Below are 15,004 nucleotides of genomic sequence, written 5' to 3'. Positions count from 1 at the left end.
TTCTGAAGAGTCAGCGGCCTTGAGCTAACACTGGATAACGTTAGCTCAACTTCCAAGCAGCGCGGGTGAAACTAGGCAGCCATCTTGCAGTGCCTTATGAGTTTTTAATGAAAGCGACGTGTCAGTGCTTTATACCAAAATATAATAAATCTACCAATATAACATTCTATTAACTACAAATATCACTTACAGTAATTATTATGATCGAGCTGGGATCCTCGTCGGCCCCAAAACGTCCACAAAACACAGCAGCTGTCCTGTTTCTCGGCGCGTATGAAACCACGCCCCTCCTAGTCTGTACCTCATAGACTAAACAAGTTCAGTACAGAGCGTGGTACCAGGTCAGGAATAGCAATCTCAACCAGATATCTTCACTCGATCTGTTAGAAATGTAGACATGAAATGAGCTTTCTCTGTTTAGTTTTCATTTATAACAGAGTAATTTGCAGGGAACTGAACGTCTTGGTAACATCTAAGGTTAACATTACCACGAGGCGGCAGTCTCTTCTAAAATAAAATCTCAGCCTTAGGCCTACATTATAAGTGTTGCCTCTATTTTTGTAGGAGCATGCTATCCATTTAGTAGTTTAGCCTACGTGTAATGTGTGGTCTAATTTGGTATATTTTTGGATGTCATGTTGTGCACTATTCAAGCCGAATTCTGACAGCAAGATTGAGGAGGGTAATGGATAGGCTACCATACGAAGAGTTTGTCATCTCATGACAGATATATGATCTGTGGTCATAAACTTTTGCAGACATAGCAGAAATGCCCAAGAGACACTCCACCTGCACTAGAGATAAAGGAGGAGCAGACCTATGATGCAGTAGTTTATTTTTATTGCTTGTAAGCTTCCATTGTCTCTCATTCATTTTGATTTGCTGCCTGAATCTCGCTCAATGAGAGAGATAGCTTAGGCCTACAGATTTTTTTCCCTTTTCTGATTTTCCCTTTTCAGTATCACGTGTGTCACCCTGAGAAATACAGATACAGAAAGTTATTATGAGTACGGATTTCAAAGTTAAAATCAATGAAATATCACTCCTCTGAAACCAAGTCCAAGTCTGAGGGCAGTCAGTGCATTGCCAATAGAATGATTATGATATGTAGCCTTTGATGTGCGGATAGTCTGAACTGGCTGTTGGTCCCTTTGCTATCCTGACCCCTTTGCTTTGCATGTGAGTGCAGACATATGAGAACGTGCTGAGGTCTACAGATAAAGGATCATGTTACATTATCCACACCATCATAGGCAGGAGAAGGTGCAGAGAAATAACCTACATGACTGAAACTAGAGATACAAAGCCGCATCTATACAGAACAGGTCAATGTCACACTAATGTCAAGTGTCTTCTCCATGGTGCTTCAAATTCACCACACTGAACATTATAAATAAGTGATTAGTTTCAAATTCGGTCTCCACAGTATATTGTCAGTGTTTGCAGGCTACCTCATGATTGGACATTAAGTTAATGTCCATAATCTGGACACTGGCATGGAAAAGCACTGCAATCTCTCTCCACGGTCTCTTATGGGAGTGTCGCCACTCTGTTTTCTCTACTGCTCTGGGGTTCACCTCCTCAGTAGATGACTGACATCTTCGCTACCAATCAGGGATGTGACATCAATCCGCCTTACAAAGCGTTTTTGGGTTTTGTAATGGACACTTTTCTATCTTCAGGTAACCTAATGCCGTCTGGTTTTGCTTAGTCTTCTTGTTAACCAAGTATACCTGTGAAGTTGGGGTCACAACCCCAGTAACTGTCTATAACTGCTATATTTTCAGATGGCAGACTGTGGTTATTAATAGTCATTAACAGAAAAACCTGAGATATGGAAAATAAAGAACTGACAGACAGACAAACGTTTCTCTGACCACTGAACAGTTGTTGTGTTCAGACAAACCTTCTCTGCAGAGAATACAACTTTGTCCTTTGCTCTCTGTGTACATTCATTTTATGCTATAATACTAATATTCTTAGGCTACTCATTTAGGTTTATCACCTCCTAAAGGAGCATACAGGTCTTCTGTTTTTACGCTCCGCGAACGCATCAGTTGCGGACCCAGTGTAGCCTCCCTGTTACAGCTCAGACTGTGTTAAGCTTCCTCTGGCATCTGAGCATTCTGATATGGTGTGGCTTAAACTGTAAACTTGGATAATAATCCATAATCCATAAAAAATGGATTGGAAAGATTAATGTTGGGAATGAGTATTTTAAACTTAATTGTTTCATTGCAACAATTTAGCCTACTTTGCCTTTTACTCAAATAGTTTACTACCCTAAGATAATCTAACATAACCTAAATAAGGGAACATTATAAAACAAAAAAACAGGTACAGTCCAGGGGATATTACATCAAAACGCTAGCTTGATATTAGCCCTTCCACTTAACTTCATCCACCCAAAAACACTGCAAAGTTTTGATATTGTATGAATGTAGGGTTTGAGAGGTAAATTAAAATGTTCATCATTTGGTAAATTAAAATGTTTGTCATTTGGTAAATTAAAATGTTCATCATTTGGTAAATTAAAATGTTCATCGAGTATTTGTGAGCACCCCAAGGCTGTCATCACAGTAGCCTATTTGGAAAAACACATCCTAGAGGGCACATAGGGGAGCCGGGCACTGCATCCATTTTCTTGTTCTAATGCCATTCTGGCCTAGACCCCCAAGTCCACTAGTGATATCCTCTTTCCCCGAGGACAGCCACACCTGTTTATTTCCTCTGTTGCTGGAGCCAACACAGGTTGACCAATGCCAAATGTGATAAATAAACCTAGAGAGGGTCATGCCCCTCTCTCAGTCTCTCTCTTTTTCAGTGTGTGTTTCTGTGTGTGTGTGTGTGTGTGTGTGTGTGTGTGTGTGTGTGTGTGTGTGCGTGTGCGTGTGCGTGTGTTGTATTAATGGCTCACACGTCCTGAGTGTTGGTTGTCTGCCAACCACAAGCGCAGATGTAGTTGCTGAAATACAGTGGAGTTAACAAGCTTGATCAATCAACCACCTACTGTGTTCATAAGGTTTGCCATTACCACCGTCGTGACTACAAAACTCATATAGTGTAGACACACATATTCAGAGGAAATTTGAAAGAAAAAAACACGCAATGGGCACTATTTTTAGTGCTCTAAATATGATTGATGTTTTGGAATACATTTGATGCCGGAATGCCTCCTAAAATGATGTGGGATTTGAATATGGATTGTAGAGTCAGTAAGTAGATCTATCTATCTATTATACAGTACACGTTTGTTTTTCCGACTGTAAACCATGGAAAAGTCTTGGTAATTATATTGTGTCTGTGTCACACTGAATAAACAAATGAATCACCAAAACAGGTTGATATTTTAATTTGATATACAAACATGTCAATGTTTTACTATTTGGGGAACAAAGGGACTCTTACAAATGGGTACCTTATATGTGCTGCTGGGTGTAGATGCATCTCTTAGTTCCACATCATGATAAGTAAGGTCCTTTTTGGACTTTTCAGTTCTTAAGTCTTTCACCGCAGCCAAATCCACATAGCTCTTATTTCCAAGTCTGCATAGTGCAAGGCTGTAATCACTATGAGAAACAACTGCAGTAAACTACTGACAATTGTTGACAGATACGGTTGATGACCACAGACTGGCTCACTGATAGATTACGTTGGAGAGAGAGAGAGAGAGAGAGACTAGACAAAGTAATGAATTGGGAAAGAAAGAAAAAAAGTCCTTTATATTCTGTACCCATCAAACCCAATTAGTTCAGGCTTTTACACAAGAAAGTTCTGAGATTCTGTGAGGAGTTATTCATATTAGGAGGATTTATAAAATGTATAAAAGTTAAAGTTGACTGTATATTTGGACACTTTTATCCAAATCAAAACGGACTCACCATGGCGCGTTTGGGAATCAAACCCAACTGATTGTCAGGAGACATGACCACTGCTTCACCATGCCCACCGATTAATCTTGCACACTAACTTTCATTTACCAACTCCTCTTTTTACTAACAGCATTCAGTCCTTCACACATAGCAGGTGCTCATCAGTTATCAATTAGCAGGATCATGTTTCCTAATGTTACTTCATCTGTCTGACAAATGGCCAATTAGAATCATCAGATATATAGTCAGATATAATGTTAATACATGAGGACGCCCCCAGCTGTGGTGCAACTGGCTGGGGCACCTGCACCGTATGCCGGCGACCCGGGTTCAATTCCCGTCCTGTGGTCCTTTCCGGATCCCACCCCGACTCTCTCTCCCATCACTTCCTGTCACTCTCCACTATCCTGTCACATAAAAGCCCAATAAAATATACTTAAATAAATAAATAAATACATGGGGACCTGAACCCTAAAGCAAATTGTGATCATCGCAGTCTTGTCAACACTACAAGCTAATCAGATGGAAAAGTTGCGTTAAATCAAGATTTCCCTTTACCATTAGGAATACTCGGGACTATTAAGACATCACACCTATTGCTGTGTTATACAGTGCAGTCAGATCAGGTGACAACAGACAAAAATGGGAGGCAATGAGTGAAAGCTTAAAAAATGTATACTGTATTTAAATTGTTGCATGAAAAGGATGTGTTGTGAAAAAGACAATGGTTGGCGCAAGAGGGTTTTTTTTTAATTCTGACATAAATTGACACCAGGCCAAAGCCTTGTTTTGAATGCCTCACTTGCTTACTTAACCCTTAAAGGTGTAGGTTTTTGAACATTCTAAGTTCCGCAACAATTGAAGGTTCTAAAATTCTATGTTGAATTCAATGAACCCAAATATTCTTTAGAACGTTCATTTCTCAACATTCCCATCACACCGGTGTGACGGTACTCCTTTAAGGGTTAAGGAGAACATACATACTGTATGGAGCACCCAACGGGTCACGGTGGGAATTTTGTGACCTCTTCCTTTCTCTCACAATGTGAAGGAACACAAAGGAAAAGAGATGGAGAAAGGATCAGAATGTATTAAGTGTCTGACCGGCATGTAAGTTCATTATCCCTAGGGATAGTGAACTTACTATCTATCCCTAGATAGTAAGTTCACTATCCCTAAAGAGTTCAAAGAAATCAGGGCAGACCTGCCACACCATCTTACTGAACTCATAATCACTGCCTGACTGGAGACAAATTTCAATCAATACATTTATATTCATCCATGTATGTCTAAATATTAGGGCTGTCAATCGATTAAAACATTTAATCGAAATAATTACGTACTCTGTGATTAATTCATCTAAATTAATCGCATATATCATTTTTGCTGTAAAAGTATTTTAAATATTTAAATTCAAATGAATCATTCAAATGAATAATCAGCATTAGTGACATTGAAGTTCAAAAACTTTTTTATTATTATTTTCATTCTTCAAATAATGACCATAACAATCTATGATATAACCTAATATGCTGAGGAAATAAAGTCAAAAGTGCTTCGTGAAGAAGGCATACAAGGCATTTCAGGCCACAGATATGACCTAGGGGACACAATGAAAATAAATGAACACTCCCCGCAATGTGAACACTATATCTTTGCATTGATGTGCAACTTTAGAGTTGACGAACTCCGGTGATATGCAAATTCCTTGCTGCAGACATTGCAGAGGACTTTATTTTAATCAACACTTTATTTTTATCAACACCATCAGGCCGTTTTTTAAAAGTAAATGTTCCAATCAATGATCTAGGCAGCACATTTTCTTCTCTCTCATTTTAAAGTCTAATGATTACTGACTAGAACGGCTCGGGGTCAAAGGTCATACGGAATCAATTAATCTGCACTATTTTTTTTAATCAGTTATTTTTTCTCAAATTAATTCATCAAAATTAATCAGTTATTTTGACAGCCCTACTAAATATGCTTATATAGGGAATCTGCTTAAATAGTAAGCTACTGGTTAGAGAAAGAAATATCTGTATATTATATTACTATGTGGTAAACCTCATAAGCACTATAACATATGACTCAATGGTGGTTTCAGTTATCACAAAATGATGGGTGACCACGATACATAATCCGAGCATGTATGTTTTGTCAAGCTATTTGTTTTAGCTTCTGTCCTCGGATGAAAAGTGCCCTGTGTTGAGATATGGTTTTGTCACCCTGTCGCCAGTAGCCTGCTCCTCTCAGCACCTTCTCGTCTTCTATTTCAGGGCCCTTAAATTTGTCCGTGCCTTACACACTGTCCCACCACACAGGAGCCCTGCCCAGCCCCCCACCACGAGCGTCTCAAAATTCTGCTGGTGAGCCGTTTCCCTGTAACACTGTCCTTAGATGTCATGATATCAGACCGTCTCAGTTGAGCTCCCTCTACAAGCAGAAAAAAATCATGGTCCAACGCGTTGGCACTAAACAAAAAAATATATGTATATAAACAATGTATGTAAAATATATGTTTATGTATAATATATAAAGGCATAATGTGCAATCCAGTGTGCCTATAGTTGAACTGAGAGTCCATACAAATTTATGAGTATGTATTTAATCTTTAATCTATATTTAATTTGCTGAATGCTGTCGACTCCAATGTGTTTTGTGTTCAGTGGTGATGACACAACACACTTTAAATACATCAGTGTGTCTGAATGTACATTACATAAAGAGTTAACAGCATTTCCTTTCTACATGAGCATACTGCTTCTCATACCATTACTGATGCCTGTCACATGAAATGTCCTGAGGTTTTACAAGTATATCCATCACTGTCAAGAGTTAGCATGCAAAGCCGTACCCCAAAATAAATGCACTTGAAAAAGTAAGTGGCCTCAGGTGATGTTGTAAGGTAACTTCAAGTTAGGCTGACCCAGTGCTGCTTTAAGAAGATTTTATTGGATTTATAGGATTTATATATATATATATATATATATATATACACACACACTGCAAAAACTGCTTATCTAATAAAGTCTAGTTCATATTTTTTTCAGTATAAAAACACTTACCTAGTGCTTTCTCATAAAATAATTTGACTTAATTTAAGAAGAGTTTGACTCTTTTTAAGACGTCTCATCCTGAAAACAAGCTAATTTGTCTGCCAGTGCGTTAAGTAAATTTGTCTTGATAACACTTAAAATAAGTCAAAGTCTTACTAAATTAAGTCAAAATGATCTTTCGAGAGAGTTCTAGGTCTCTTCATACTAAAAACAATCCCAAATAGATTGTTTGAGATTAATAACACCTGGTTAGATTTTATTTTTTGAAGTGTATACATACTATGTATATTTAATTTATTTTAACTCCAAATAAATTAACCCCAACAAAACAACCCCAACACTAAATTAATACAGAGATTGTGTCCTCCACTATCCCACTTGATCTGACCCAATTTTATCCTCTCATGTGCTCTTACCAGTGCTGTCGAAAAGAATAACGCAGTAGGAGACATTTCTGAGATGTGTTGTGCTATTTTCATAATAGGCTGTTTGAATGATTGGAAAGTGACACTTCTCTCCTATTTGCGGCCAACAAATGTCAGAAGTCGTCAGTCCTTGCTTGCACAATGTATAATATATAATTAATGATTGATGATAATGATTAAATTGCTTTCATAGTTGGGGCTGAATTCCTTAATTGGTTATTGCATTAGCCCTGTCTTTTTTTTCACTCAGGCTTTTTCTTATTGCACAGCTGCTGAAGACAGGGACATAACCTAAGTATTCTTAAGCATGCAAGATACAAGGATCATAAATGGACCATTTCGAATTTCATTATAGTTCTTATAGTGTGGTAAATATGTTTACTGTACTGTAATACTTGGTATCAGAATTAGATCCATTATTCTTATTTACAAGGGCTGAAGCATTACTGTAAGTAATCAAGCAAGATGTCGTGTCAGCAAAGTTTAGATCAACTCAACTATGGAATGTTTGCAATATATCCTATTAATACCAAGAAAATATTAGTGTTTTGAATGTTGCAGGAGGCTAACATTAGAGAGGGATATCCAAAATATGTACACAAGCATTTGTTTACACTCGCTTACACACACACACACACTACACACACACACACACACACACACACACACACACACATAAACAAACATGGACATGCAATCGTAAATCTGGAGCCCAATTTTAGAACTTGTTCCTGTAGAGGTCACTTTGTTTCTGTGATGTGATATTGTCCGCAAGGGGACGCACATAAACACTATCAATAAGCTGGAGATTGGGGGCTGCGAGGAAGATTACAATAACCTCCTGAAATGCATCATTACGGCTCCATTGATTACTCAGCCTATGTGTGTGTGTGTGTGTGTGTGTGTGTGTGTGTGTGTAGTGTGTCTGTGCGTCTGTGAGTGAGACGACAGAATAGAAATTTGCGGGGTCCTGTGAGATTCCATCAATTAGCACCTCTAAATTCTGCCACAGTATAAATCCCTCTGGGATCACTACAGGCAAAGCGTTGGTCTGGCCGGTCTCCACACTGGCCGCTGGTGCCCTGACACCCAAAATTGTTTTCTCACTCACAGCCAGTGTGGTGACAAACTAAGCTAACCTTTGACTTGATATAAAACCATAACATGGGTTCACAGGTATTTGGAACGCTGATCTCTTGTATCTAGATAAAAAGTGTCAAATTAATTTTATTGACAAAAACAAATCATAGAGTTCAAATAGGCAGAGTGAAGAGGGCCCTGCGGATCCAAACCCAAATTTGGACAGATCAAAGATAGCTTAGTTGACATCAGAGCCTCATAAATCGACTGATTTAAACATGCTCTATATTAAGACACAGACAAGCATCAGCTGACAACCACCCTATCTTGAACGTAACAGGCAGTAAGAAGAGCAGAGAGCACGGACGACTTGAAAATTCCGCACTCACTTCTGCCAAAAGTCAACTAGACCTATGGCCTTCACAGAGTTCATGACTACCACCACAGACTCTGCTTGGGCAGAATGGAAATAAGATGTAAATGTCAAAAGAAAAATATTGAAGCTTTTATCTCGATGACATACACATTCCTTGCTGATACAAGCTGTGTATCATGCTTATTTAAATGCCTAAACTAGATCAGTAATATGGATCCATTAACTCTTAGTGCCATAGGAATGACATTATAACATATGCTCTGTCAGCATTTAATTACTCTATAAGCCGGGGTTTGACGACACCACAGAAAAAAGTGGGCACAAAGTTTCCTCCTGCTGAGCCGAGGGGGATCACCATTAGAGCTTTATGTCCACTGACGGGATCAGAGGAAATGAAGCAACACTGGCAGCCTTCCGATTACCCAGATCAACACCTCTATTAAAACACCCTGTCTGTGTGTTTGGGGTTTAAGTTGCCCTCCACACTAGTATGGTGCTCAAGAACCGTGTGAGGTTACTGATCACATAATAACAGCAATCACTTACAAGTGCTTCATTGAGATTTGCATGGGGAAATGGCCATCTCAAATTCATGTCAGGACAAGCACCACAAACCTTAACTGGATGGAATCCCAGTGTATTATAATTCCGTATGTCTCTTTTATCAAGTCACTATTAAAGGGATGTGCTTTTATCAAGTCACTAAAGGGGTGTGCCATAAAAAGACAGCAAGCGCCTTAAAGTCTGTGCGCATTTAGATTTGGATGTCCAATTGCATCACAATCTCCAGAATGGTCTCAGACCAGGCTGAGAGGCAGTCAGTCTTTGTCTTTCATAGAGCCGTGGGCTTGTGGGATGCTGGAACAATGATGGCCTTTTACAGAAGCTCACACCACCTAATACCCAACAAAAAAGCCATGGAACAAAGTGTTTCTTAACAACCAGAAATGTACAAGAGGCACCAACAGAGTCTTACAATGACTAATGCAGACTATTTTTTCACACTTCAAAACTAGAGAATGGTCAGTGTAGTTTGTGAACCGTTCGTATTTTTTCCTCATGTGCATTTTTTCTTCAGGCATTTGTCTGTAAATGGAGAAGGGTGACGGATAGATTCTTTGAGGAGCGTGAGGGTATGTCACAGAGAGCAAACTATCCTCTCCTCTCCTCATGTGATCGAGGAACGATGCCAGCTCAAGGCAGAGGGCTATCATAAGGACTCTGGTGGCTAATCATATTTTTACCCCTGTGACGGTATATGATCTTCAGATTTCATATATCTGGAATATGTCTGTAAACATTTCTGATCAGTTTATTGAAGTACAAGTTGCGAACAGGTGTGGTTTATGAGAAGGAATATATTCCAATGTTGTGATATTGTCAATCATGGGGACAAGGACAGACACTAAATCATGTGCAACATGCATGCACAACATTACCACTTAAACCATTTTAATCAGTATGGTTAAATGACACAAATATTTGTATTTTTCCCCACACCCACATGACTCTTGCAAGACTACTCTGTGATAGTTTTTAACGTAACTAATTCAGATTCAAATTTGCTTAATTTACCCAAGCGAAATATGGCTTTTTATTGGAAACAAACAACCGATTGGTTTTCCAGTTCACAAATGCAAAGATTCAACACACACACACACACACACACACACACACACACACACACACACACACACACGCACACACTCACACACACAATTAGAATAGGCAGCCATGATCAAATACTTAAATGTGTTTGTTGTATTGTCCTTGCTCATCCTCTCATAAATAAACCAACTCATTTTACCTCACACCCTTGCCCAGCAGTGTCAGCAGGGACACATTGTACTGCCTAACCAGCTTAGAGAAAGAAAGTGTGAAGGCTTACTGACTCTGATTTCAGTCATTTGACTCCCATATGTCTCCATCATCTCATGAAGCACCACTCAGACACTAAGCCTTTCAGAGCCGACCTCCGGGCTCTCAATCACGCAGGCACTAACAGGTGGAACAGCGCAATGTCCCAATGTGTAATGACACAAAGCCACAGTACTAAGAGTGCATTTTGCACTTGGTAATTAAATTATGGCACTCAATACAAAGTTCAATATCTCAGAAATTACATATGTTGTGTAAACAAGTAACATATGGGGGGGTGAGGGGTTACTGGTAGTATAAAATGGACACCTATTTACTGACCCAGAGTGTAGACTGTGAGTGCAAATGCAAATTAATCTGTCACCAGTTAAGTGAATTACAGAATAATGGTCATAGCTATCAACACAAATGCCACCAGAACCCACTGTAAGGATCTTGCAAACTTCACAGAAAAGAAAATTACACAAATAGCATTTTCCATCACCAAGACGCCAGGATGGGACATCAAAATATAACAAATGTATAATGGCAATGAAGGGGTAACACAACACAAGACATACAATGATGGATGATGGGCACAGGAGACAACATAGATGTGAGACACAGGCAATACAGGTGGTGTACAAACACATCCATACATTAGTTTGTCATGGAGACATAGACATACAGAGACAAAAACACATATTCATTCACTGCGTCGCTGTTCAGACATCATACCGTGCAGTGACCCATAAATCTCACACTGCTGACATCTATAGACCCCAGGCCCCACGTTTTCCTACAACTTACCGAGTAGCTACATGAGGTTTGGCCGTCAGAAAGCAGCTGTTGGGGCCAGTGTTAGTAACGACAGACACTACGCCATTCTGAGCGCTCTGTTTGTTTTTGCTCTTCAGCATCTCTCCAGTCCTGTGTGGAAGGGGTGCACGAGGGAAGAGAACGCACCCCGGCAGTACTTACTGCTCCCCCCTAGTCTCTGAGGATGGTTTCTTTAGCTGAGCTAAGTAAAACAAGAGGAAAAAGTTCTCACAAATAGAAAAAATTGACCTTACTGAAGAACTCCCAACAGACTAGGGTCTAGTCACTAGGCTATCGACGCTGTGGTGTCGGAGGAAGGGAGGTGGTGGAATCTCAATGCCGGAACAGAGAACTCACAAGAGTGTTTGAAAAATAAAAACAGTTCCTGAGAATACGTGTATTCCACAAGATGAATATGTACTCACACAATTCAGAAAAGATATCATGCCCTTTAAGTCCATATGCTAAAAACAAAAATATATTTCCACAGGATCTTCTTGGACCACCTTACGAAGAAATCTGTGGCTCTAAAGGCTCAACTAAAGAGAGCGATCAAAGTTGATCCTGGAAGTACAATTGGAATTTTTGTTTGCTGCAGCACTTGTTACCCGATGAGGGCAGCTGGTGGGTCCGTAGGGAATGCCACCAGGCCATGTGACTCTCCACAGGGAGAGGTAGGGTTGCCCCGAGGGAGTGCAGAGGGAAGGGCCAGGGAGATGGAGAGAGAGAGAGACATCCAACAAGGAAATGTGACAGAGCAATAGAACAGTATTCTTCTCTCTTTCCATGCAAAGATCTCCTGTCTCCCCTCACCCCCCCCTCTCTCTCTCTCTCTTTAAAGCTATTCTATCACTCCATTGCTCAGATCAAATTGTCTGTACTTAACTGGGTGAATCCAAGCCTCTTTACTCCAGTTACCATGAACATAATCTATTATGACATGTTCCAATTATTCACCCTATTTAAAACAGGCAGTCAGAGTAGTCCTCTCTCCCTATTTTATAGATTTGGAGTATCCAATGGAAGACAAGTTCAGAAGATGGTAAGGCAGAGGCATTTAGTCTGAGGATATAAGCCAATCTTTTCCGCCTGTGCAGTACCCAGGACAGTCTGTGTAAACTCCTCTAATCAACATCGGAATGTTTCCCCATCCACAGAACATGCCCAGCTGTCAGCAGAGGATTCAGTGGGACACCCCCCGCCCCAACATAATGTCAAATTCCCCAATCTTCTGCATCCCCTGAGATAAATGTGTCATTTGTACAGAGTGATTTGTAATTATACACATGGTGAAATATTAAATACATTTGTCTATTGTAGTGTTTGTGTAGTGACTTAAAAATTATGAGAGAGAGAGAGATAGAGAGAGAGAGAGGGACAAACAACAGACAACAAAATCATGAATCAAGCAAAAGAAGAATATTTAGATCATTGGACAAACCAAATTGCCAACCAAAGTAGAATGAATTCCTATCTGATCCTAAAAAGAGAATATGAATTGGCAAAGTATCTCATCTCTGTCAGAGATATGAAACAGAGGTCAGTCCTGACCAAATACAGGCTCAGTGACCACAATCTAGCAATAGAAACAGGCAGGCACAGGAAAACCTGGCTGCCAAAAGAACAAAGAATATGTGGTCATTGTCAGGCAGAGATGGTTGAGACAGAGGAGCACTTTCCAAAATCCAAATAGTTATCCCACACTTTCAAGATTTTGACAATGATGAAAAAATGGCCATACTTATTGGTGAAGGGCCCTCTGCTGCCTCAGTAGCACAATTTATCTTGAAATGTGAGGATCTGAGAGACTAAAACATGATAAAACGTGACACACACACACACACACACACACACAAATCACATCACATCACACTATTATTACTCTTGTTCTTTACTGCTGTTAATTTTAGATATTTTATGTCCACCCCACACTTTTTTTTTTTGTCTTATGTTCTTGTATGTTATGTTGTATGTAACAATAGCTTTGGCAACACTGTTTCCATACAGTTATGCTAATTAAGCAACTTGAATTTGAATTTGAGAAAGTGAGAGAGAGAGAGAGAGAGAGATAACATTATGGGATTATAGGGGGAATGGCAGCATTTGGAATATAAAAAACTGCTTATGTAATAAAATCCAACCAAAGTGACATAAACCTTATATCAAAAAATCTAGTTGGTATTGTTTTCAGTATAAAGAGACTTACCTAGTGCATTCTTATAAAAAACATTTAAGAAGAGTTTTACTTATTTTAAGATGTCTCATCCTGGATACAAGCAAATTTGTCCTAAAACAAAGCAATGTTGAATGATGAAATTGTATAACTTTTTTAATCTTCTTTACCAGGGGTGCCAATAAATGTGCAGGGCGCTGTATAGCCTGTGTGATAGGCTATATATATATATATATATATATATAAGTATATATACTCTTTTGATCCCGTGAGGGAAATTTGGTCTCTGCATTTATCCAAATCCATGAATTAAAGTGATGGTTCGGAGTAATTTCACCCTAGGGTCCTTTGCACCATGACCCCGAGCCAAACACCCTCCTAGAACCTGTTTTCCCTTGGTCGAACCCTGGTCGAGTAGCGCTGTCAGAAACTATTGAGTTTCTGCAGTCCTAATGGTACCAACTTTTATCTCGTAAATTACCTGTAAAGCCAGTAAAAGTCCTGGCAGGAAGCGATTTTTTTTATATATATATCCAGTTTTTAATATTTTCTTTCCGAAGTGTTTACAACTTAGTGTTAACTAATAATTGTTGCAAACTGGTACTATGAACAAAATATTAGTGCATTCCTGGATCTAGATCCTTATGCATGCTTCCTGCTAGGACTTTTACGGGCTTTTCCCAAATCACAGAAGTAACGTCGACGCAGCGTATAGTAGCATCCATCAGGCAAGTGTTTTTTAATAAACTCCTGGTGTATTTACAAACTTTTCATTGCCTCGTTTTATGAGTAAATAACATAGTTGTACTACTGTAGAAGTTTCGTACCATTCAGGGCATTATTAGTGGGGTAATTTACGAGATAAAAGTTGGTACCATTACGACTGCAGAAACTCATTCGTTTCTGACAGCGCTACTCGACCAGGGTTTGACCAAGGGAAAACAGGTTCTGGGAGGGTGTTTGGCTCGGGGTCATGGTGCAAAGGACCCTAGGGTGAAATTACTCCGAACCATCGCTTTAATGAAACACACTCAGCACACAGTGAACACACAGTGAGGTGAAGCACGCACTAATCCTGGCGCAGTGAGCTGCCTGCTACAACAACGGCGCTCGGGGAGCAGTGAGGGGTTAGGTGCCTTGCTCAAGGCACTTCAGCCGCTTCCTACTGGTCGGGGTTCGAACCGGCAACCGGCAACAGTGTGTTTCCTAACACACTTTATCTGTAGGCCTAGGCTATCCATATTATAAGGTTAATCATTGTCCACTAATACATTGTGTGTAGGTTATTGGTAATGACAAATAATTCTGAAATATGTGATTTGTTTTGAAAGGTCAATTGAGTGAAT

General features: G+C 39.5%; 1 protein-coding gene across 4 annotated transcripts in view; it reads right to left on the bottom strand.

Annotated features, from left to right (window-relative positions):
- znf638 (zinc finger protein 638) overlaps window positions 1-11,865 on the bottom strand; it is a 37,272-nt gene extending 25,407 nt beyond the window's left edge. For all 4 annotated transcript variants that reach the window (XM_042069381.1, XM_042069382.1, XM_042069383.1 and 1 more), the window contains exon 1: window positions 11,477-11,865. In XM_042069381.1, coding sequence (XP_041925315.1) covers window positions 11,477-11,586 — 110 coding nt within the window. In that variant the 5' untranslated portion in view covers window positions 11,587-11,865. The remainder of the gene's footprint in view (window positions 1-11,476) is intronic.
- Window positions 11,866-15,004: the final 3,139 nt, after the last annotated feature.

The sequence above is a fragment of the Alosa sapidissima genome, chromosome 18, assembly GCF_018492685.1.
Source record: "Alosa sapidissima isolate fAloSap1 chromosome 18, fAloSap1.pri, whole genome shotgun sequence".
NCBI lineage: Eukaryota > Metazoa > Chordata > Actinopteri > Clupeiformes > Clupeidae > Alosa > Alosa sapidissima.
Note: the sequence above shows the minus strand (reverse complement) of the source record. Positions and strands in the feature narration are given on the sequence as shown.